At 39.0% G+C, this 25,137-nt stretch overlaps 1 protein-coding gene across 2 annotated transcripts in view; it reads left to right on the forward strand.

The window, feature by feature from the left end:
- The window catches only part of TIAM2 (TIAM Rac1 associated GEF 2), a 137,568-nt gene that overhangs the window by 107,983 nt on the left and 4,448 nt on the right, over window positions 1-25,137 (forward strand). For both annotated transcript variants that reach the window (XM_080615675.1, XM_080615676.1), the window contains 7 exons: window positions 16,848-17,027; window positions 18,527-18,595; window positions 18,971-19,096; window positions 20,178-20,286; window positions 20,913-21,092; window positions 22,361-22,479; window positions 23,584-23,692. In XM_080615675.1, the coding sequence (XP_080471801.1) occupies window positions 16,848-17,027; window positions 18,527-18,595; window positions 18,971-19,096; window positions 20,178-20,286; window positions 20,913-21,092; window positions 22,361-22,479; window positions 23,584-23,692 (892 nt within the window). The remainder of the gene's footprint in view (window positions 1-16,847; window positions 17,028-18,526; window positions 18,596-18,970; window positions 19,097-20,177; window positions 20,287-20,912; window positions 21,093-22,360; window positions 22,480-23,583; window positions 23,693-25,137) is intronic.

Below are 25,137 nucleotides of genomic sequence, written 5' to 3' on the forward strand. Positions count from 1 at the left end.
GCTAGTGCTTGGTCAGGTTCCCCCAGGTGCCTCGGGGTGCCCTGCTTGCCCTGGCTATATGCACACCTGCTCATGCGCTGTGTGGATATACATGGCTGAGCTCCTGTGCTGATGAAGGGGAGGAGGTTTTGGAGCATCAGCTTTACTTTAGCAGAAAAACAAAGCCAGTACTGATCATCTGTGTCAGATACACCAGATGACAGAAAAGGAGAGTTCAAGAGGATTTAAATATACGAAGAACAATTCATGTACGCTGAATGCACTAAATATGCTCCAATGCTCTAAATGATGTGCTGCAATTAAAGATGAAAAAAAAGGAGAGGGGGAAACACAGATCCACTCCTTGCCCTCTCTGCAGCCTCAAATCTGTCATGTCTAGCAGTATTAATGGTTTGTACACAATTTGCTGAAGTAATGGGCTATGCCATGTGGCAGTTCACCTCTTGGGTTGGCATGCAGGTCTGCTAGTGCCCTTTTAGAAAATTATCTGAAGCTGTCCTAGTTTTGTAGGTGCAAGGGCGGAAAACGGCTTGGCAGAGGCAGTCTGACTTGAACTGCAGCTGTAAACGAGCCTGTGACAGCTCTACAATTTCTGCAAATGGTCTGTAATTGATTGCTGTCTTTCTGTTGGAAGGTGCCTATTACTGTCAGAGCTTTTTATCTGAGCTTTTTGATTTCTCGAATAGATGTGGAATTAAAAACACCCAGACCTTACAGTAAATGTAGGTAATGTGCATATAGTAGGTGCTTTTGTGATTGGGTATAAAAAGAATTAAAACAATTTCTGTCTTTATAGCTGTGATTTGAGACTGCTCGCCGGATGAACAACAGCTATTGCTAATAAAAGCTACTTTGAGGAAATTGTGCAGCCTCCAAAAGCGCAGCATCTGGATTTGGGTTTATTTTTTCTTTTCTCCTTTGCCTTCTGTTTCCTGCATGTGCTAACTTGACCCACGCCTGTGGGAGAGCAGGAGTGCAGACACCTCAGCATTAGGCAATGCTGCAGAAGTATGGGTGAGAGATCTGTAGGCTCTGCTCTGTAGAGGAGACATTGGTGGCGCTAAGAGGTTCTGAGCACAGCCTGGAACAGGCAGCTTGAGATATTTCAGGGGAGAGACAGCTAGAGATGCTCACTTCCCAGTTGACAGACACTGTAGATACAGTTGTTTGGCTCTGAGGGAGCAGACTCCTTTGAAGTTGGGTTGATTTTTGTCCCATAACATGTAAGTAAATAACAGAAGTCTTAAAGCTTTGGATTTAATGGTTGCATGTCTGATTTCTAGATTTTGTGTTTCTCATTTGGAGCATTTTTGTTTGTTTTTCATTATTATCTTTTTCATCTCATACCAACCTAAGCTTAAGCATCATCTTAACTGAAAGTACAGTGAGGCATTTCAGAAGTTCCTTGTAATCTCACAAAAATGAGTCTTTTGTTGCACGTGTACTACATTCAAATATGGGTTCATTCAGTCATTCATTTTTTGTAGCCCAAGAAATGAATCAGTTTAGAATAGTTGTGTGTTTGTGTTTCACGTGAGAACTAACAAATTAATTAGAAGGGTAATAGAGGATTGTTTCATTCCAGAAAAGGAAGCCATTCCTTAAGTTATAAAATAATATTAAAAATATATGGACATCAAGAGCCATCCATTTCAGATGCTCATTATTTTTGTCAGCTCTGTAGTTCTGGGATGCCCATTTTTAATGGGTAGAATAAAGGTATAATACCTTTAACTTTATTTTCTGTTTTATTTAACAAGGTTAGATGTTATACTGCTAACACGTTTTGCTGCAGTACATTTTCAAACTGTGTTAAAATACTGTTTGCTGTGGCATATCGTCCTTGCAATTGTTGGTTCTGGAGTATGTAGGCGTGCTTTGACAGAAGAATAGAGGACCTCAGAAAATGTGGGAATTGAGTATGCCTGTCAGTGCAATTAGTTTTAGTTGTGTTTATTCATTTTGAGAACTAATTATCTGTGTTTCTGGTTCTCAGTTAAATCCTGGTGTGTTGACAGTTGCCAAGAATCACATTCTCTGTACATCCAAGTAGCAGGAAGCTGAATAAATAAAAAATGCAACTTTTCCTTTAGCTACTCATGATTTCTAATTGCAAACTGTATTGGTTAGAAATACTTTCTCTAACCCCCAGTTTCTTTAAAGATGAAGTTTAATAGTCTGTTACTAATTTATCTTTAATTTGTATTTTCAGTATATTAAAAATATCCTTTTATGAAAGACAAACATAGCTAAAAGGTGAAATTTTACCATATAAGTAGCTCTTATTCTATGGTCTCTTGTAAGAGTGCTGCAACTTGACTTCCAGTTGCTCTGAATCTTTTGAATATCATTGGAGATAAGTATTTCCAAAATCATGTTAAATTTGAACAGACAGAAAGAAGGAACTTCATAAAAATGCATGTGTGAGGGGGAAGGTATTTTACAGTCTTAAGAAAAAGCCTTAGAATAAAGTCTGTGCAAATATTTCACATAACTTCATTATATTCTCAGCTGTATCTTAGAGTTCTTTATGAAACCTAAGAAACCCAGTAAAAATAGCTAATGTGATGCTTTGTAATCATGGTAAAAATAGTAAATGAATGCAGAATGATTTTATGCTGGCATCTTCAAAAATTAACATTGCGGATGCAGAAACGGAAGCTACTCTTCTCAGTGATGAGACATTTTGGATGTTAACAAGAATTTGCTCTCTAAAGAATGGCCAACTGGTTTGATTTTGTAATGTTTTTGAAGTAGTGCTGTATTTCTTTCAAAGAATGAAGCAAAATTGATTCTGGCAATAAGTTGGGCATACAGACTTACACAAATTGCCTTTGCTTTACTGTTAACTCTTAAAATAGTCAGTCTACTCTCAGAATGGGTTATTGATCATTCATTAGTATGTGTATATATGGCCAAGTCTATCCCAGCACTACTTAATAAAAAATAAGGAGAAAATACTACACATGGCAGAGGGAGAAAACTTTTTTCTTGGGAATACCATTCTTAGTGTGAAGAACAGAAAGCATGATGAAATATTTCTGAACGCCTTCTGTTAGCATGGACTATCTGTTAGATTAGCTCAGCTCACTGTTTCTCCATTCCTATGTTCACTTTCCATCTATCTGGTGAGGGAATGATGGATTCGTGACAAGTCTGGTCAGCAGACCGAATGGCATCTTTGGCAAATGAAAATCTTCATCTCCTGCAGGATGCAACATTTTCATCAAATACTTTCAGCTTTTTATAGGGCTGAGGTGCAGATGAGTATTATGGCCCTACTTGAAATGTTTATATTTATAGATATAGGGGGGAAAAAATAAAGTAGAAAAACCTATGTACTTGGGCATTTCAGAAGTCTGCTTTTGGATGCTCAAGTTTCCTATTCAATGTCAAATCATCCTTCCAGTGCTGTTGAAGTTTGTGTATTCTGTTTATTGTGATGCCAGTTGTGGACAGTCCTCCATTTGCCAGACAGGAGTTTTTGCAAGTGCAGTGAGAAGCAGATGTTTTCATGAACTCTGTGTGTCTGGGACCATGTTGAGGAATCTGGTTTCTGCATACAGTCCTGCTTCCTGTGCTCAAGGAGCCAATGTGCAGATGTGCCTAAGCTGTATAACTGTCAAAGTTCTTCTCCAACCCTTCCAATCTAAAATGTATGTGCAATTGAGCTGCTGATTTGCATGTCAGATGCTGCCCAAGTAGTGTGAATGCTGAGGCTGAGACTGGGTCAGAAAGCATCTTCCCACTTCTGAATCATCCAACTATCACCACAAGTTTCCCAAGATAGTGCTTTCAACAGATGAAAAATGTGTCATGATTTCAAAAAGGGAAATCCTTGTGTTACCTATTAGCTGACTTCATATGGCTATTTCCGTAATGAAAATAAACAAGTATTGTAAAGAGTTTGCTACATTTTTTGTTTTGGCCTCTTGTATATACAGCATAGCCATGTACCCAAGGGATGGCTTTCATAAATTGAAGAAATTTTTTGTCTTCAAACTGTCTCAAATGGATTTTGAAACCTCTTCATTAGAAGTAGTGCTAAAGCCATCAAGTTCTCATTCAGACAGAGTAATTTAAAGGTAAAAATCCTGAGATATAACATGCATTCAGGTCTGGGTTTAAACCTGAATTAAAGAATGTCTGTCCTGTTGCTAGTGGCTGAATTCTCAATTGTTAAACTAAAAAAATGTGATTTGATTTTTGGGGAGAGGAAGTGAGCATCTATGACAGTTGCTATGGAATAATAGAGGCAAAAGCAGTTAGTAATCATTATTCATGTAGTCCAATCTCAGTAGAAAATTAACACAATTGTTCAATGTTTATGGTTTATTTGAATGGTATTTTATTTTCCAGAAGAAAGCAAGTGGATGCTGGGAATGATGTATTCTTCTGATTTGTTACCTAGAAAACATTGTACAAGCATGTGATTTGTAGCATATGTGCTGTAGGATAGTTCAGTATGCCATTACTCAAAACATACCCAATGACCTTCTCTTGGCACTGTCACTAAATGCTATATATATGGTCATGGTGGTTAAATTACTTATTTTGATCTGGTGATGACACTCACTTACTTCCAGAGATGAGATAAGGATCATCAGTCTGAGTGTGTGTATTTAAGAATTGGATGATTGTCTTTCAGTGGGTAAATGTTGAGAGATGTGGGTTTTTTCCCATCAAAGTCCAACAGTTTCCTAGTAAAACTTTCCAGTGAGAAAGTTAAAGATTTACCAAAATATACTGAATCAGAAAGAAGATTTGTAATGATATGGTGCATAAAACATAAAAACTGACAAGTACAAATAGTATTTTGATTACATTTAAGATGGTGTGGCAGTGTATGTATGTGTGTCAACATGGTCTGGTAGGTTTTAGAGCCGTATTTCTCTCCATTTGGTATAAGTGGCATCCTTTCTTGCTAGTCAGTTAGTGACCTTTATACCCAAAACATCCCAAAGGAAATGTTAACACTGAAATAAAACTAGAGGAAATCTAAACCAACCAACCAAAACCAAAAAAGCCCCCCCCCAAAAACAAACAAACAAACAAACAAAAACTCCAAAAAAAACCAAACCAAAACAAAAATGTGTGTGGAGTAATTTTAAGCAAAGACTGTAAAATGTCCCTCATCAAGTAAACATCAATTGTTGAGTTACATTGAAAGAAAGCCAAGCAGAAATGACCAGAAGCTCAACAGAGGTCCCTCTGGGAAAAGTAAAATAAGAGGACGAAAAAACTACTGGGATGCCCATAAGGCTCCAAACCTATTTCTTGCATGGAGGCAATCTCGGTTAAATGATGTTCATGGCGATAACTTCTCATTAGCTCTATTTTGCATTGCCCAGGCAGTTTGCACTTGCACAGCATGTCATTAATTGCAGGAGAGCTGCCTGCCTGAAGGTTTACTCAGCATCCATAGGACATTAAGGATCTTTCCTTTATTTTAATTGTGAGAACTTCTTTTTAGCAGTTGATGAGATCCAGAAGCTTGGGGAGTAGTCTGCAATTAACATCCTTTTTTTTTCCTGTTCTTTGTAGGAAGAGGTTTAGCAATGTAGTACTCTCAAAATTATGTATACTTCTCTGCAATACAAGTGTCATTTCCTTCCAGATATGAGATGCATTTAGGGAGTGTAAGAGGTAACATGGGAATGTAGCATGTTCCTCAGCAGTGGTTTTCCTTGATTCCATTGTGCCTGAAGGAGACAGTTCTGCATCAAAAGCTAAGGAGAAGCCTATGGGGAGCTCTGCTAATTATTGTGTTTCCCTTGCAGCCAGCCCAGCCTATAGTGATCCCAACCAGAGTTGCTGGTTCCAGAAGTATGAAGCCATGGCTGGGCCCCTGCTGTCATCATGTCCCATTTGAGAAGAGTATCAGTGATATGAGTGAAATTGTAGCCTGTTAGAAGTCTGTAAGAATTTTTCTAATTAATTTAGGCTTCAGTATTTCATTCCATCCCTCAGAGAAGACACCAAAATTGATGGATTACAGGTTACAGAATGCTTGCCATTGACCCCAGACCTGGATTTCACTTTGTTGTTTTGATCCCGTCGTTCTTTAGATGCATCAGACCCACAGAATAGATTGTCTCAAATTCAAATGCAACAGTTGACTGTTTGGCTAACATAGTAAGGAGCCCTGAAACCATAAAGCTCAAAGCATGAAAGGTGCTATATTTACAGTAAAATCTGTAACAAGATGTTAGGTCAAGATAGGGTCAAGGATGGAGACCTGTATGCATAGTTACTGGTAAGGAGGCACAAGAATTGCAATTAAGAAGAGCAAAGGAAGACTACAGTTCTTGCATGCAGAGGTGTGAACTTGTGTTGCTCTGTTTTGTGCTATTACATTGAGTCACTGGCATTTGGGGGTGATATTTGTTGTCTTTCCTCTGGCTGAAGGAAACCTCCTTTCAAAAATACTGTGGCAGTTGTGGTGCAAAGTGTGCAGATGGTTTTGATCAGGAGAAGAAATTGTGATGTGTGGATACTTGCAAATGAAAGAAGACAGTGGGAGAATCACTTACAATGCAGCTTTTCTTTGTAGTCTTCTGGGAAAAATCCACAAGGCTTGCCTGCAGGTGAAAAGAGAGGCATATGACAGCAGTTCTGGTTCATTGCGACAGGATGCAGTTAGCAGTGTCTCTGGGGATGCTTGTGACTTCACCGATGAGGGACAGGAATTCGCCTGGGAGTCCACCACACTGGGCCTCCTAAAGGCAGCCCTCGTCACCTGCAGTGCAGGATATGATGGCAGCATTTCACTTTGCAATGAAAGGCAGTTATCTAATCACACTTCCGACAGACCCCAGGGAACTGGGTAACCTCTTTGCCCATTGTAGATTATTTGGTGGTGTTAAGACTGTGATACTATTCAGTTACTGTGCTGACTATCATGTATGTGTTTTCCCCTTGTGGTGCAGAACATTAGAGCACACTTTTAGTGCATGTCAAGGTATGTCATGTGCCCAACAGTTACCCATAAGACACAAAGTCTCTTAAGGTTTCACAAAGTTGCAATACAGAATTTCAGACAAATACTGAATCATGGGTGCTATTACATGCTTCAGTGAGGCTTTGATCTGTATTTTGTGCTATCAGGAATATGTAAGACCGCAGGTAGACCTGCAATTCCAAAACTTAATAAAATCTGCTACCTGCAGCTGATTCTGCAAAATCAGAGATAGTAAGAGGTCAGCTTAGTCAGATGCACAGGAAAGTTCCATCAGATTTTCATGTTTTGTTACCTGTTGTCCATAGCACTATGTGCCTGTCTATACTTAATTTACATAGACCTTTACTCACACGGTGATTATTTCCTTCTGAGGCAGCCAAATCCTTCTGTAGTGCCTAAATGCCAACAAAAGTAGGGGAGAGTGATGTGGAGTTTGGAGGGTCTGTATTTGTATTTTACAGGGAGATTATTTTGTCTTTTAGCATTTGAAACACAATATGCCTGCTACTAACAATGAGATTAAGTGTTGCCCTCTCTGACTCCAAAGAAGGCACAGTGCAAAAATATACTGTGAAAGATGAATGCAAAGATAATGTCTCAGTGGTTGCCATAGTTTCTAATTCAGCACTTGAGGGAAGTTTTTACATTCAGCCCAAAACACTTTGGGTGAGAATGTTACAAACAGTATTTAAGATGCTTGGAATTAAAAATTAAACGGTAATTCATTTTAAACATTTGGAATGTTAACTATTTTTTCAGCACTGGAATTTAAGTGGATGTCTTCATTGTGGCAAATTATGCTTTGCAAATACATCTTGAAGGCATTTAAAAGCCATGTTATTAGTATAATAAGTGCAATAGAAAAATATTCAGAAAAATCATCCCCCCACATTTGTAAAAAGTAACAAGCGGAGTCCCTGTAGATCACTGCAGAGATCTGGAGACCAGCTGAATTAAGCCTGAGCTTATAACACTTAGAGACCACTAATGTCACAGGGCTTCTCTTAGTCCAAGATACCTATGTACATATTGTATATTTATGTAAGTGTGTGTATACATATATGTACATACATACACACACATATTCATATCTAAAAAATACAAAATGTATATACAAATTATGCTTCTGCTTCTCTGGTGGTCCAGACTGAACTTACCAAGTAGCCCACAAGTGCTCAGAATTGTCCCGAAGGCAAGCTGCTATTTCCTTTCATTCAAAGTACATACAGACAGAGCAAAATTAGCCTTTTACCTTCATGCATTAAAGGCAAAAGCAGGATGGGAAATGAACTCGATGACGGTAAGTGCACCTAGACATATCAGGACAATAGAGGGAAGCCTGTATTACAAAGGATGTTACTGTTATGTTAACTATCAAGCCTGGTGCCTCTAAAATGGGAAGATGAAAACCAGATGTCTGTAAAGGGAATGTGCGTTACTCAAAGCACACAGGAACAAACAACAAGGCTATGTAATTTTTCCAGCCATCTTAAAAGTATTTCAAGGTGATTGATTATTTTGCATGTAAATTTTACGTAGGAGACATATTCTTGAAAAGGGCTTGAGTGTGTGTTTGTGTGCTTCTAGAGGAGAACAAAATGCTTTCATTAACTTGGCTTATTTTAGCTTCTTTTTAACTTTTTTGATTTATCCAAGTCCCTCAATACAAGCTGGAAGGATTACTAAAACGTAGTCGGGTTTTATTCTAATGAATACATACTTTAAAAAAAGCTGTTAATTGGTAACATCTTTTAGCTGGCATATGGCTAGCTAATAACACAGGTTTAATTAACAAATCTGGGAAGAATAACTCCTAATATGGAATTGAAAAGGCCTGTCATTGTTTTTCATCAAGATTGACTATATTGCTTGGACCTGAAATTTAGCAGCCTGTTATTTTTTCCCAGATCCCAGTGGATGAGCTGCGTTTTAAGACATAATCTGTTATGAGCTTGAAATTGCCACAACTCATGCTGATAGGAAACGAAGAAACAGTACTTTTCCAGACAGTATAGTTATATTCTTAGTAAATGTGGATCTGGTGACCTGACCTGTGTTATTTTTAAAATGCCATATGTGGTGCTGTAAACCTTTAATTTCCACAGAGTAGTGATTTTTTTTTTTTTTTTTTTCTTCTCATCAGAATTGCTCTGTGTATCCCTAGGGTCTGGGGACTACTGCAAAGGTAACCACTAATGGTGGATAAAAAAGCCCTTGTGCATGCTACACAGTAGTCCATATAACTGGATTTTTAAACCAAGCTGTGTGACCATTGAAAAATGAAATGTTAGGGAGCAGGTAAAACTTCTCTCAATCCTTTGAGGCCATTTCCTCAGTTTTCTGTTACATAGTCCTCTCACCCATTGAATCTGTTTCCAAAAAGGAAGAAAGGGCAGAGTACATCAGCTAAGCAAGAGGTTCCTACTACACCATTATCAGCAGAGTGTTGTTTCAGGGCTTGCATCATTGTTCCTCTGATAAGCAGCTGCTCAGCAACTGAGCTCTGCAGTTTGGCAAATGCTGAGCTGTCAAGTTGCACTAATGATTTGGAAAGAGATGGATGTAAGTTTAATTGCAGTAATTAAAGGAGAAGGCTGCACCATTCCCTTGCTTGTATGAAGGTGAATATCCTTGAAACCTCTGAAGCAGCACCCTCATAACTGAGGATATAGATACCCAGGCTGGATGTATCATTTGGGTTCTAGAAAAGAGTTTTCTGGAGAGCAATAGGCTGTCACAAGGGCAGTGTGGAATGAAGCCTTATAGCTCAGTTTCATTGCATACTATCAGTGCTGTGATATAGGGAACATGGGAGTTTTATTATGCCACTGGTATATATGTATAGTTGTCTTTTCAATGAATTGCTTGTCAGTCTTGTAACTCTTAAGCTCAATGGCGTCATGTCCTATTATATTTTGTTTAAAGTTACATTGGTTTTAGAATAATCTGTCTGTAGACGTGATTGGTTTTGTGTGAATATGTATCAGCATGCAGACTTTGCCTTTCAAGCCGGAATTTATTAGTGAGCACAAGTTAGATTTCTCTTTATTGGTGTAATTATGACTAAAAAGTTCAAACAAAGGACAAGCACAATTATGTAAAGAAGTCATCCAAAGAGCTGCCTATTTGTTTTTCATTTTATCATTGTAAGAATATTTGTATGCCACACCTTTTAGCAGCATATACCCTTGAGAGAGCATCAGTACCATTGATAATTCATGCTGACCTTCAGGGCGGTCAACACCCTCTAGATATTTTTAGGTATTTGGCTAACTTTCTCAAAGCACCTGATGTTTTGTTTATGCAGTAAATTTAACAGGCAGGTACCTTTATGGGGAGCTAAAACCCATCTTCCCTTGCCATGACTGCACTTTGTCCTGCATTCACTACACCAAGCTATTTATGAAAACCCCATTCTCATCTGGCACATTTTCCCTGCATTTGTAGTAATAAAGGGAGGCATTGCAGGTCTGTTTGTGCTCTCTCGTATGCTGCTTAGCTCTGTTACACTGCTATGTCATCAGCGTCTCTGATTTTCGTTAATCGGCACAAAAGAGAAACTTGAGCAGCTGAGCTCAGAGAGAAGAAGGTGTGTTTGTGGGGGATCGCAACATCTGTGGCTTCCTTCTGAGGGGCCTTTTCCTCTGGCAAAGTTTGTATTCGCAAGCCACAATGCCCGCCTTCAGGAGGAGTAAAGCCAGAGCTAAGAGTTTGGCGCTGGCTCGCAAAACCCAGCAGCAGGCAGCAGCAGCGTACGGCTCCCTGCACAGGATGTTTTCTATGGTGAGTTCTGCAGCGGCACGGGTTAAGCTGTGGGGTGCTGCTTAATTAGGCTAAGGTAGGTGACGGGGCTGCAGGAGCATTCCAGGCTGTCTGAGCTTTATAAGTAGTGACTGTCCCAGCATTAATAATCGAATAATGGAGTCAGGTGAGGTATAGTGTTGGGTGATTTTATACCAGCACTCTGCATGAGAAAAGGCTTGGGCTTTTTGAAGTTTGGGGGAGGGAAGGGTGGGTTGGTTGCCTGCACTGTTTGCTGCTGGGCTCAAGCAAATAGTTATTTCTCGCTTCTGTCAGAGGAAGGACTAAGTCATGATCCAGATTTTGATGAGAAGTGGGATGGTTGTAACAAGATTCTTCAGGGAAATTTGGAAAGAACTGCAGCAAGAATGTTTTAACTATTTTTCTGGATTTTCACAAATAATGTAGGATAGTGGAAACAGGGATAAAAAAAAAAAAAAAAGAGCTACCATCAAGGTACTGCTGTGGGAATATAAGAAGGCTGTAAATATGTTACCCAGGTGGTAGAAAAATACATTAAAAGTTGACAACATCAGGATAAGGACATGCAGAATGAAAGAATTACAGTATTTTCACAAGATCAGGGTTTGGGAAAACTTGCAATGTGTGCTTTAATATTACCTGACAAGAGTCTCCTTTTTGTGACCTGGGCTGTCAAGGCTACTTGCTTTTCATTTTACTGATGTTCTCAGCTTTACATTTTGTATGGTCAGGATTTAGCATTCCAGGATGGAAGTGACTTCTGTTTTGCCTTTGACTTTGTTATGCACTGGGTCAGGTGACTTTGGAGACTGATTTTAGAGAAGCTCAGCACAGCATCTATGAAAGTGGGAGCTGCTGGTCCTTGGGACCTGGGCCCAGATCCCTGCTGTCTGACTTGGTTTATAACAACCATTTCAGTCAAGTACCCAAATCACCAGCAGTCCTTCCTTTACACCCAAGGAGAAGGATGGGCATCTCTCTCTGTATGGCAGGTGAGAGGGAAGATTTGCCACTACGCAACTCGTGTTAATAGCTCAGGCACCATGTTAGGTGGGTTGCATCTTAGCTGTTTTACATAGACTGCGTTCAAGCCTTCTTTCAGACCTTGGTCTGTGCTGTCAGGAAAGAGTTACTAGGTCATCAACTCCTCTTCTTACTGCACTTGTGATTTCTAACTGAGGTTGGTGACACCTACTTGAGTTATGGAACAGGTTGACTTTGCTGATGTCAATCTCCCTGAAATTAGGACATTCTGACTCAAAGACTAAAGTTGGTAGTTAATTCCTCCCCTGTTGTCTGGTCTGGTAGTGTTGGTAGGGCAGCTTTTCATAATGTGGTGTAAAGGGCTTGTTTCTTTCTCCTTAAAGCATAATTGTAAGTATCCTTGACTTATTGCTAGAAAGGATCTGAGTGGACACTTGAAAAAAAATACCTTTTCTTTATCAGTGTTTTACACATTTTAATTAGAAGACATACAAGATACATAGCAAAACAAAACAGACCCCTAAGATTTCAGAAGTGTCAGTCAGGAACAGTTTCATGTTCTTGGAAGCTGGGATAAAAAAGAGAAGTGCCAAAAGGTAAGTGGTGACTGAGGCTACTACTTTGTTTTAGCTTCTGTTGCCCAAAGCCGAGTGGCAGTTTTGCCCAGATACATATAGTGGAATCCCACAAGGCATTTTTCAGTAAAACTCTACTGACATTCTTAAGTGTTAATAAACAATTAAAGGGAGTGCACATACTGCATTGGTGCGTAATATAAGGCAGTGATCTTTAAGGAAGCTAAGCCCTGGAGCTCTCTAGCCGTTCACATTGCTTGGTTACAAAGTACTTCCCTGTCTGAGGATGATAGAGATGTCTGTAGGGTGATGGACCTACAAAAAGGAAAAAAAGGTCTGTTACGACTGCCTTTGTTCTAGAGAGAAGCATCTTCTAACACAAAGGAAAAGTGATGGACATCTCCAAAATCTATCTCTTTCCGCAGACTGAGGTTGTTAAGAGGTCTCAAGCCAGCTGTTCAGTTCTCAAAGTCCCATGTAATTGTATTTCTTCTGTTGAATGGTGCATTCAGTCTTCCTGGAAATACATACATCAAGCTGAGCTGAACTGTTAGCTGTTTGTTTTTGGAGGGTACAAGACTAATCTGTTTCTGCAGGATGTTTTCTGAGCATGCTTCCTCTTTGGATAAGGAATTCAAAAGATTGGTATTCACCTTGTAGATGTGGGCAATGTCCTGTGCAAGGCTACAGAAATCTGGAAACTTGTCAAAAGGCATGGCTTTAAGCCCCCCTCCTCCCTCTCAAGGAGTCTTTCTTGAGCTGTAGTTTTCTAAGCCTACTCAAAATACTCTTTTTCATCACTTTTTCAAACGAACCCTGACTGAGTGATGGAGTGTATGAGGTGTATAAATGAGGATGAAATAAACAGCAATGAGCAGAGACACCATAACGCTAATTGACCTTGTGCAGCATTTATGCTCAATCAGTATCATTCAGTAGAAAGTCACAGGATAGCCATGAAATTGTTCTACTAATGCTTAACCACTGGTGATTAATGTCTTCTGCTCTCTCACCAATTAATTTTATGGAGTTTTTAAATTCTGATGGGAATAGCACAGCCTCAAATTATGATATGCTTGTCTTCAAGAAGCAAAGAAAATCTGCAAGAAGTTCTTTGTAAGCGTATCCTTTTGCTCAATTTAAAGGAATAATCTTTTAACATTTCATATTAGGAGTATCACTGAAAATGGGATGTGCTTCATCGCCATCTGACAAGCTGAGCATCACTGTTATAGCTGACTGCTATGGGTCAAGCTGACAACTATGTGCACTGGAACTTTCCCTTCTAAGGTTACTGTGAGCAATCCACATTAACAGGGAATACTCCCTGCAAAAGGACATGGGTACAAGTCCAAACATCCAGGGATGAAAAAAACTCCATTCTCAAGGCTGCTTCTACACATCTTTCTGTTCTCTTAGAGGCCAGGAGAGAGGCAGGAGGCTGCTTCCCCTAACTGCTAGGTCTGTAGAAGGATTTATACAGCTTTGTGGGAAATCTGTGAAAACGGTCAATGAAACTGTTCAGTGCTGCTTAACTTCATCCTTGCTAGAATTGCAAGTATTGTTTTTTTCTATAAACCCTGCATAAGCTCCAGGTGTCTTTCCCCACTCTATCACTATTAGTCTAAATTTTTGCATTTTCAACCTTCTCTGTCTGCTGTTCAGTGCCAAAGGTAAGCTGAAGATGCTTGCAGTCTCCTGTGCATGTTGCTGACAGTGGCATATGTAAGCTCAAGTGACAGATCTTGGAGAAAGTTTGTAGCTTCCACTGTATGCTCTCCTCAGCTTTTTCTCTGCACCCAGTTAATTTTTTTTAATTAATTAATTTAATTAATTTTATTAATTAATTTAATTAATTAATAAGCAGCCTTGCTCATAGTCAGTCATCTGCAATTTTCTTTTTGTCAGTTTAAATTATTTCATTCTGATAAGCTGCACACTATAAAGGTTGTCATAAATAAATTTCTTTTTGCCATTTACTAAGTAGAGACAGTCTTGTTGCAAACAAAAGAAGAAGCTATATTCTTGAGGAGTTTACCAGATGTACGAGAGAGTCACATCTGCCTGTGTTAGCTAATGCAGTGTCATTGTCAGAGCAAATTCAGGGTTAATTCAAGATTACAGTGGGTGTCTGTAGTATCAACTTGGGACTCCTTGGCTTAAGGACACTAGAGCACTGAACTATGCTTTGGCATCTAGAATGCCCAGGTAGCTTTGGTAGCTTTGAAATCGCAGCTACAATCAGTAACTGTAGAGGCTGAGCCTTTTCTGCCTATACATAAAAGTTATAAAGGAGGCGTTCACAGGGGTTGTCACTAGAACCTTTCTAAAAAAGATATGTTTTAAACAGCAAAAATAATAGAGTGCAGGACATTCTTCAGTGTGGGAGGCAGAGAGTAGCATCCAGAGCAGTGTGGAAAAAAGTAGAGATCCCAACCTGGGTGGTAAGGGTATTTTGGGAAGAAATGTAAGCAAGAGTATCTTATATTAGTCTCCACTTATTTGTTATTATAAAATTTTTTATGCTGAAATAGTACTTATGTTGAAGGCTATCATCTATTTCCATATGCTTTCCTATCCAGTGCCTCTTGATGGCAGATGCAGCTCTGGCCCTAAAATGGAAGGGGATAGAGAACATAACATGTTCTCCAATGTTTGCCTGCCCAATGTGCAAAGGTAGTTGGGGAAGAATAGAGGACTTCTAAGTCTTCCTTATAAAATTGTACCTCATGATGATGTTTATGACTCGCTTTCAATAGGCTGTCTCATATCCTTTAGTGTCCTTGACCAGGTATCCAGTAGCTGCCCACACACCTTGTGCTGTAGAAAGCAAAAAAATCCGAGTGATTCTGATACAAATACAAATCTCTCTGACATCAGAAACAAAGAAAACAAAGCTCAAGTACATTGGCATTCAGCTATTTAAAAGTTGCTTTAAAATACACACACATTTCCTAAAGTAAGATGTGATTTATTTGTAAAGCACTGATTAGTTTTAGTGTTAGAGTGTGACTGTGATTTCTAAATATATTCCATCAGTGTGCAGCTGTAATTCCAACAAGCATTCAGTTTACATTGTGTTTTGTTGGGTCCTAATAAATGTTGTAAATACAAAATGTATCATATGTGTGTGAGTGATGTACTTATGTTTTGTCACATGAATGTTTGTGATTTAATATTGTTAGTGCATTTAACCTCCACCTTACAGAAGTCTTTGTATAGCTCAGCTTAGTTTTAGAATAACTTTTACATTTGCTTATTTGATGGCCTAGTATGTTGGTGAATCTAGCTATACAGACAATCAGTGGTGAATCAGGAGACCCCCAAAGAACCACTTGAAAGAGCATGGGAATAAATTAGTGCAGATTAAGACAGTTCTGAAATGCATTTGTCTCAATTTCTTAACTGACACAAGACTTCCACTTGAATGAAATAAGGCAGCATTCATGTAGTCCTCATGCATTTGATCAAGGAGGTATGTATAAGAATATAGAAGATATTAGATGCACAGCCTTCTTAGAGACAGTACTGAAGAATTGCTTTGTGTAGTACAAAAAGACGGATACCAACAGCTCTTATGGTAGAATTGAGTAATGGTAGGAATACTCTAGCTTTCAGGAAAACATCATGTAAGAAAGAGAACAGTGGAATAGTTTTAAAATTAAGCATTAATGATTATTGCCTGCAAAAGTAGCTCTTGGATGTTAGTGAGTGGTGGTCATGCAAGAGTGAGCTACACAACCATTTCTTAATGTCAAAAAAATCTTTCTTTTCTATCTTTTCCTTATCAGATTAATTGTTGTTCCATCTCAAATTCCTACCTTGCTTGAAAATTTCTGGTGTTTTGGGTGTGGGGTTTTTTTTTTGTTTTGATTTTGTTTGCTTGTGTGGGTTTTTTTTTGTTTCAGGCTTTTTTCTTAAATGTTTATCATTCTTCCAGAGAATCTCAATGGTTTTTTTTCCATTTTCCATTCTTGAAAGCAAAAAATCTTGATATGTATTTGTCTACTTGGAGAGAAAGTGTCTAAACTTGACAACCCAGGACACTGGAATCTGAACCTTCAGCTCCATGCCTCATTGTCTGAAAAAAACACCTCACAATATAGGCAGCAGGTGACAAATAAAACAGTTATTATGGATGCTTAAAAGATCTTTCTCTATTAATTCTTTCTGTTTTATGAAGTCAGTGTTGCAAAATAAGAGAGATAGAAAACAGTGTGATGCTTGTGTCGTAAGAAGCAAAGTACATGATATACCTTAGTGCTCTCTCAAATTTTGCATCCCATAAGCTTGTATCTGAAGACGGAAAATAATCTGTGCTGGAAAATCACTAGAAAATTTTCATTTCATTTTACTATTGTGATCTGGATCTGCTATATATTCAAGCTGTTTAGAGCTGTCAGGATACATATTTAGCAAAAATCAGTGGCGTGCTCTGGCCCCTGAATTTGGAACATGAACAAAATTTGAGGAATTAAAAAATAATTGTAGTACAGCTTGTAGTCTAAAACATTGGCGCTTGTCCCTATCCTCTCATTTAACAGAGCGCAGAACAGATCAGTGCATTGTGCCGAAACTTCCAAGAAGTCCAAACAAGCAGTATGGAAGGACAGAAGGACAACCAGGACCCACCACCACGGCCACTGGCTCGCCACCTTTCTGATGCAGATAGATTGAGGAAAGTCATCCAAGAACTTATGGACACTGAGAAATCTTATGTTAAGGTAAAAAGTAAAATAAAATCTGGCTACCTACAGCCTTGTTTTTGAGGCTGACCATGATTTACGATGGTCTTAACATTTTCATGCTTACCCATTATATAACCAGCCCTCTACAAGGGTCATAATCTATAAAGTCTGCTTATCCTGTTGTTTTCAACAGCCTTGCTCCTGTAATAAAGGCTGTAGGATTTGATCTAGTACCTTTAAGTCTAGTCAATTTGTATTGATATTGGAGAGTGGCAGTTTGTGGGAAGTAGATACCTGCAATATGTTAACATAGGGGTTTTCCAGGGGATGTTTCCCTAATTTTCAAGATTAAAATAAATCTGGTAGAAGAACAGAATATTCTCCTACAAAATGGAAAAAAAGTTTAATTGTGGAAAATGGTGCAAATTTTTTTTAATCAGCACAACTAAAAGGCACGACTCCAGTTGGTTGTAGCATCACATGTATGTTATTTCAGCCCTGATAAGTCCATGATTTGTTAGATATATATCTCTTCTTTCTGTAAACCCCAAATTCATGTGACTGGATGCCAAAACCCAAAAACATTGAATTCACTGACCATCAGAAAGGAGGAATCATTTACTTTACCGGAAGTCAAAACACATGCTTACAGATAACAGTACTTACTGCAATAATGTATATGGAAAAAGAGAAAACACTTCTAGGCTTTTATTGTTAGTACCTCCATCAGTGCACTAATGCAGCCATATGCTGAAAAGGTCGAGGAAGTATTACAGAACATGAACCCCCACATATGTCCAGCTGGTGTTTATTATAGGGGAATTGCTTGAAGAAAGACATGACCCTGGAGGTCACTAACATATGGGAAATTTTGCACCACGCAAAATCCTGGCACATACTCGTTGCACATACTTATTGTGGCATTCTCAGGGAGATGCTCGTTACTCCTCCATAAGAATTTCTGCTGTTTCCCTTCTCAGCGCCAGAGAGCCCTTTGGTGGGTGCTAGCTTTGGTGTCGTGCTTTGATGTGGGATAGTAAGTCTTCAGAAGTGGCACCAATTCTTTGAAGAAATGACTGAAAAAGCCCTTGATCACATCCTCCCTGAAAACATAACTGAATACTTTAATAACTAATAGGATTTTAAAATGTTAGGTGTCCTGAATAGTACTGCTGAAGATTAAATGAGTGGCTATCTATGTGGTTTATCTAACATACCTGATTAAGACATTTGGTGCTGTCCGTATACATGGACTCTTTAGAAAGCTATCATCTGTAACATTTCTCCTCATGCTATTCTGAATATAATTCGTTATAATCAAGCTGTAAAGCCTTAAGGATGAAACAAAAGCATTACTCAAATCAATTTGTGTCCAATTTAGCAATCACTTTAGGGCTAATGACATGCAGGTATTGTTTATTATAGAAAAGGAGCATCTCTAGTTTGCTCCCCAAAATTACCCCTATCCCACAGCTGTCACATAAAGAACAATTTCAAATGGTTACATAAAAGTGAACAAGTTCTCTCTTTTGCAGGACTTGAGCTGCCTCTTTGAGCTATACTTGGAGCCTCTTCAGAATGAAACCTTCCTTACCCAGGATGAGGTGAGGGAAAAACTGAAAGATGTGCTTTTCTTTTTTTTATGGGTTAAGAGTTTGCCACTTGGTTTTTTTGTTGCTGAGAGCATGACAGGAAAAGCAAACAACAAAGAGTACAATAGGAATTACATCAGTCAGTGCCTTTCTGTCTGGTGCTTCAGTCACTCTAAAGGGTAATTGTTCTTCTGACTTAACTGCTGAGCAATCCTTGCTTTTTTTTGTAAGGATTTTTTAATAAAAATACAGTTTGAAAAGCATTAATGAAGACCTTACTGGCCTTTGCAACCTCTTTGTGTGCACATCTCCTTATGGGACTGTTTTTCTCAAGACCAGTGTTAGGTGCATGAAGTGCTGTCCCTCATAGCCTGATGTTCTTCACAGATGGAGTCCTTGTTTGGCAGTCTGCCGGAAATGCTGAATTTCCAGAAGGTGTTTCTGGAGACCCTTGAAGAAGGAATATCTTCATCCTCAGACTTTAATGCACTGGAAACACCATCCCAGTTCCGGGTAAATATTTTGTCATTTAATACTTCGTGGTATGCCTGCAAATGTTCGTGAAATCTGGCTTTAAGGGCTCTTAATTTTCGTATGGTTGCTTTTATGTTTAAAGCTTTACTTAGGATTACAGACATCTATTCAGCTGTGAGAGTGCATTTTGTCATGGTTTTATCTTCCTCTTTGCCATGGCAGAAGATGAAACGTAGAAGATGCAGAGTAGACTTTGAGTATGTTACAAACTAGCAATGCTTATGATGCAGAACTCCTTTGTAGAAAGGTTATGTTGCTGTGCTGAATTCTGCCCTGCCAGGTGCTCCTCGCAGCTGTGCCCAGTTCACCCACTACTGTCTGGGAGCTTTTACTGTTAAACGCTGCATGAGTTCCTCATGTGTGGCTCGGGACTGGATAAGACTGTTGGCAGGTCTCCTGGAGACTTGCCGCCTTTTGTGGAACAAACATTGATTTAAAGAGGGAGAGGGCTGCTCTCCTTCTCTCCCTCCTCCTCCCTCACTACTCCTCTTTCTTATCTTTGCTTTGTGAAGCAGTTTTCTAAAAACATCTCCCTTGTGACTTAGTCCCTCCCACATCTTCCCAACCTCTACTTCATCCCAGAACATCAGAGATGCCCTGTGATTACCATCTCATGAAAGAAGGAAAACAGCTGGAAAGCAATCCTCTGTGTTTGTTTTACACTGTCCCCTCTGGCTTTGGCACTTTTATGCCTTGCTTCCTATTGCTCATGCTTTTTGCCAGCACAATATATCCTGTTATGTGTCTGTTAATTTTTGTTCCTGTGCTGCCCGAAAGATACAGTAAGACAAAGTGTCTGCAGTGGTGTTACCTGTATGGGCAGAAAGGAGAAAATTGCAGGCTTTGACTAAATAGGCTGAACTCTACATTCAGAGAAATACAGAAACGTCATGGAGTTACTGCTAGTAGTGTATTCATGTAAAGTATATATACATATAAAAAATATAGCATATATATATATAGAAAGAGCAGATAATCACACCACTGAGACTGTGTGCTATGTGCCTGAATATTTATTTAGGATTCTAGTAATGAATTAATATTTTGATTGTGTTTTCAGAAATTGCTTTTTTCCCTTGGAGGCTCCTTTCTGTATTATGCTGACCACTTTAAACTGTACAGCGGCTTCTGTGCAAACCACATCAAAGTTCAGAAAGTTCTTGAGAGAGGTAATTTATTTTCTTAATTATTGTAATTAATTTGCATGAATTTAAACTGCTGAGAACTACTGTAACATCTCATTGACTTGTAGACAATATTGGTGAAAAGTAAGGACTAATAGATGACTTTCCATTGAAATAGCTAAGATCTGCGGTTCTGCAGAACTGAAGGGATAAGATCCTCTTTGTAACATCCAAGCAGTAGCTTGAATAGCTACAGAAACATCTTCCACAAGTTTGTCCTGCTTGCAGATCCAACTCATGCTCCAAAAAGCAGCAACAAATGGTAGAATAAGTTACTTCCTCTGCCATCCACTGCAGTGTGGTGGAAAAATTACATTGAAGAATAATCTCACCTTGATATAATTGCTGTCTTAGCCCTCATATATGTTATTTAATGCAGGAAATGATTATGAAATGAATAGTGTAAACTAGTTTATAAGCCATCTATTAAAAATGGTGAGGCTTTTGGTGCTGGTTACAAGTTGCAATTCTGTGTTTTCAAATGATTGTAATGTCTACTGTGCTTTTGCCAAGAAAGGTTGGACCAGATGGTCTTTGAGGTTCCATCCAACCTGGTGTTCTGTGATTCTGACTTCCATGTTCAACTGACCAACTCTTTTATTTACTTCTAGCTAAAACAGATAGTGCCTTTAAGGCCTTTCTGGATGCCCGAAATCCCACAAAGCAACACTCTTCTACACTGGAGTCGTATCTCATAAAGCCTGTTCAGAGAGTGCTGAAATATCCTCTGCTTTTAAAAGAGCTGGTGTCTCTGACAGACAACGAGAGTGAGGAGCACTATCATTTGACAGGTAACTTCCTCTTTTCTTCTACAGGAATGAATATGAGTTAAAGTTTTCTTTCTAGCCCATTCTAAAGATGCAGTAGCCATTCTGTTATATAGCACAGACTTGTCAAAACCTAGAGGAAATTCTCTCTCTCTCCTTAAAAATAAGAAGTAGCTTTTTCATGCTTATAGCAAAAAAGTCCTGCTTGGTATGTCCAGGTCTCTTTGAGAAGTAGATATGACTAGGATTTGCCATGGCAAATAGGACTGGTGTCTTTCCCCTCACTTCCTCCACAGGAGCACGTCAGCTCAGTGTTGCTTTTTTTCCCACTTGGAAACACTGAGCAAAGCTCCATCTTGTGGTTGTTACTTAGTTCTTGAACTCAAAGTTGAAGAGTGCCACAGAAGGAAATTTTAGTTGTTTGAGGTTTGGCTGTGACTCTTGCGTGCATAGAGGAGATCTGTGTCAAAGCTTTGCAGTCTTCCCGTGTAGAATGACGTGTTCGTCTAACGTATATTAGAATTGATTGCTTTTCTAGGCTCAGATGCTTGGGACTTGACCCTGGCAAATTACAGTTCAGGTCTGTCGGCACCTGGTAGATGAAAGTCTAGAGATCTATTTTATGGTTGATTGTCATTTTAACAAAATACATTCAAGCAAAATACATTGTCAGCAAAAAGTCACAAGGCTGTTACTGACTTTAAGGGCAATTTCTAATACTGTTCCCTTGCCCTTACAACCAAGCTGGGGGTAACTTATTTGCAGGTCAATTAAGAGCTGGCAGGACTAGAGAAATCTTGTCCAATTCCTTTCTAAATTAACACAGAAGTCTAATGAATTCTAGCATCATTCTTGCTTCAAAACCAAAAATTAAACAAAACCTGGCCACCAGCATTTATTTTATATATACCGTCTATAAGGAACTTGTACAATCTAGCACTGTATTTCCTTTTCCATTCTGTGGTGAGCCAAATGGCCCTAATATATACAAGAAGCAAAACTTAAGTGTGGTTACTATCATGTTGCTATAAGTATCTGCTATAAACATCTGAGGCTTATCACTGGAATACTACTGAAATCTTTCCAGGCACTTCTGACACCACATGAGCATTTTTCACTTACTCAGATCAGGAAGCATTTCTTTCACTGTTGCCAAGAGAAAATACTGTCCACCAAACCTTGGGGACACTGGGTCATTTTGCCTGCCCCAAGTGGAATTCAATAAAAAAATGTCACGTTTAGAAAATACAGTTGAATTACATAGCTGTCTATGAAATTTTTAAACCTTGTAGAAGCACTGAAGGCAATGGAAAAAGTAGCAAGTCACATCAATGAGATGCAGAAGATATATGAAGATTATGGCACTGTATTTGACCAACTGGTTGCAGATCAAAGTGGAACAGAGAAGGAGGTAAGAGAAGGAACAGCACTTTTTATTCATCTCACTTGCCGTTGGGTCTTTATCTCTCCCTGAAGTTGATTTTGTCAACTTACTTGTGCTGGGCTTCCTCCATTTTCCTTCAATATTTTAACTTCTATTTCATATCTGCCTGTCAAGTTTCTTTTTGTCAGTAGGTTACGGTAAAATTTTCAGACAGCTGCCAGAGATGCCTTCTGGACTGACAAGAATTGCAAGCAGGAGTAGACATAGTTCTCAGTAGGAAAAATCTTCTCAAATGTTGCAGAGATTATCCATGCCCCAAGGCATTCACGTTTTATGCTACAGAATTCTTAAGATACTTTTTCCACCCGTATAAATGAAAATGGCAATTCAAGGGATTTCACATTGAGGTCTGTTATTCTCATTCTCTACACTTCCAGTGCTGAGGCATCCATGGGTATTTGTCAGAGCAAAAACCGTTAGTTAAACAGACTGTGCACGCATCTCCCAGAGCTGGGGCAGCAAGGTCTCAACTTAGCCATTTATATCAAACAGTTATAAGCAGATGAAATCCATGAAGGTGGAGATCAAATATGAGAGATGCTGGGTCAGTGGTTTTATTTCCTCCTAGTAAAAGCACCAAATTGCTCCCATTGGCTGCTTGGTATCTCATGATTTATGGAGAAACAAAACTTGACAGCCTGGGAGATTCTTCACAGTGTCGCGTTGTCCTACAGAAGAAAGCAGCCCCAGAGTACAAGACCTCCATTAATTCTGCCATTGGCAGTGTCATTAATACTAATTACTCTATAGAAATTAAAGATACTTACAGCTAATAAATCAGCCAGTTCAGAACTGGCTATATGTAAGTGACAGATCATCCGATGTACTTAATATTCTTCTAAGATATTAATAGTAAGAACTTTTATCCAGGTTCCATAGCTTAGGGGCTATTACTTTTTACAGCTGTTACCTATTTTAAAAAGGGAATTACTCAAGCTTATCCTTCTGTAGTACAGATCTCTCTGCCTTTCTCTCTGTACATATATAGAGAAAATATAGATCCTTAAAGTTACTGATATATACTCATTAATGTTTCACCCACATATTATCTACTGTTTTAATTTAATATAGGTGACAGAGCTTTCAATGGGAGAACTTCTGATGCACTCCACAGTTTCCTGGCTGAATCCTTTCCCATCGCTGGGCAAAGCAAGAAAAGATCTTGAACTTACAGTGTTTGGTAAGTGTCTTCCTTAATGACTCTCTGCTCTTTCAAATCGAAAGATTGCCACATTAAATCTTCTAACAAGGTGAAAGCCACAAGCTCCTTTCCCTGTAGCCATGTGATATCTAGGGCAGACTTACATCTGAAAAAGTACATAGTTGTATTTGCTAATATGAGAAAAGTTTCCATTCATTTGTTCGCTGTTGCTGGTTGCTTTGTGAGCCAGGCTCAGCTGCTGTCCTGCCTATATGTAAAGTGTGGAAAGCAGTGATTTTCAAGAGGCGATATTGTCATTAGAGCAATCTGCTAAACCAAGCTTAGGAAGGAGGCTGGTAGAAAAATCATGGTTTATTCTACTCTTGTGTAACTTCTGCTTTACAATTACTGCAGTTATTTACTGAAAAATGGATGTGGAAATGACAGCATACAAACAAGAGTTTTATTTAATAGTATATGTGCTATTAATAATTTAATAATTACCTAAGTAATTGAATCTTCCAGTGAAACATCTTAGGCACTTGTCCAAAATGTCACTGGATAAACGATGACAGAACAACTCCAGGTTGACAAGACACAAGTTTGTCTTTCTCAGGGCTGTCACGCACTTCTTCCCTCAGAAGCATGATGGGTTGGAGATGGGTTGCTTCTAACAGAACAGTAACTACTTGCCAGATTCCTTGGATGAGCTTCTTGATGATCTGTGTACGCCAGACACTTCCCAGAAGGACACATATGAATGAAAGGACTCTGGCCTGATGCTTAGCTTAGACTGATCATCTGCCACTTGGGAAACCAGATTTTATTCTCACTTTAAACCTTATGTGGGCAGCTTAGAAAATGTACCTAATATGGAACTGAAGGAAACTGACAAGCTCTAGGGTTAATGCTGTGCTTGCTATGGTTGCATCCAGGCTTCACATAGGGATGACAACTGCATATCATCATACCTCTCTCCTCTTCCACTGGAAGGAAACAGGGATATACAAGCAGGGCTATACTGCCCTAAAGTCCAATCTGGACTCTGGTACTCTCTGTAGAGCCATCCCCTAGCTTCCTGCAGCTTCAGTGCCCCCATGTTTCTGTTCCTCCTTACAGCTGAGAGACAACATGTCCCAGCCTCCCTGGAAGCTGAGAGATTAGGTAACATTAGTGAGCCGCTCCAGTCAGATGTCATGGAAGCCAGAGAATTCCTGCAGATGGAAAAGTAGGAATTTGGATGTTTGAGTTTCCAACAAAACAAATGCAGAACTGCAGGAAGAACAGGCTTAGTGTCCTTTGACATGGCATTCTCTTGCTGTATAGGCCCTTCTGATTACAAAAACGAAATCTGAACCTTTACATCTAACCTACATCTGCTATATTTGTTTATGTGAAGACTTACAGGAGACAGGTTGCTGCTAATCTCAGAATAAATGTGCAGAATGGCTTAATCCTACATGTTCGGAACAAAAACTGAGGAA

The sequence above is a fragment of the Psittacula echo genome (assembly GCF_963264785.1).
Source record: "Psittacula echo genome assembly, chromosome: 4".
NCBI lineage: Eukaryota > Metazoa > Chordata > Aves > Psittaciformes > Psittacidae > Psittacula > Psittacula echo.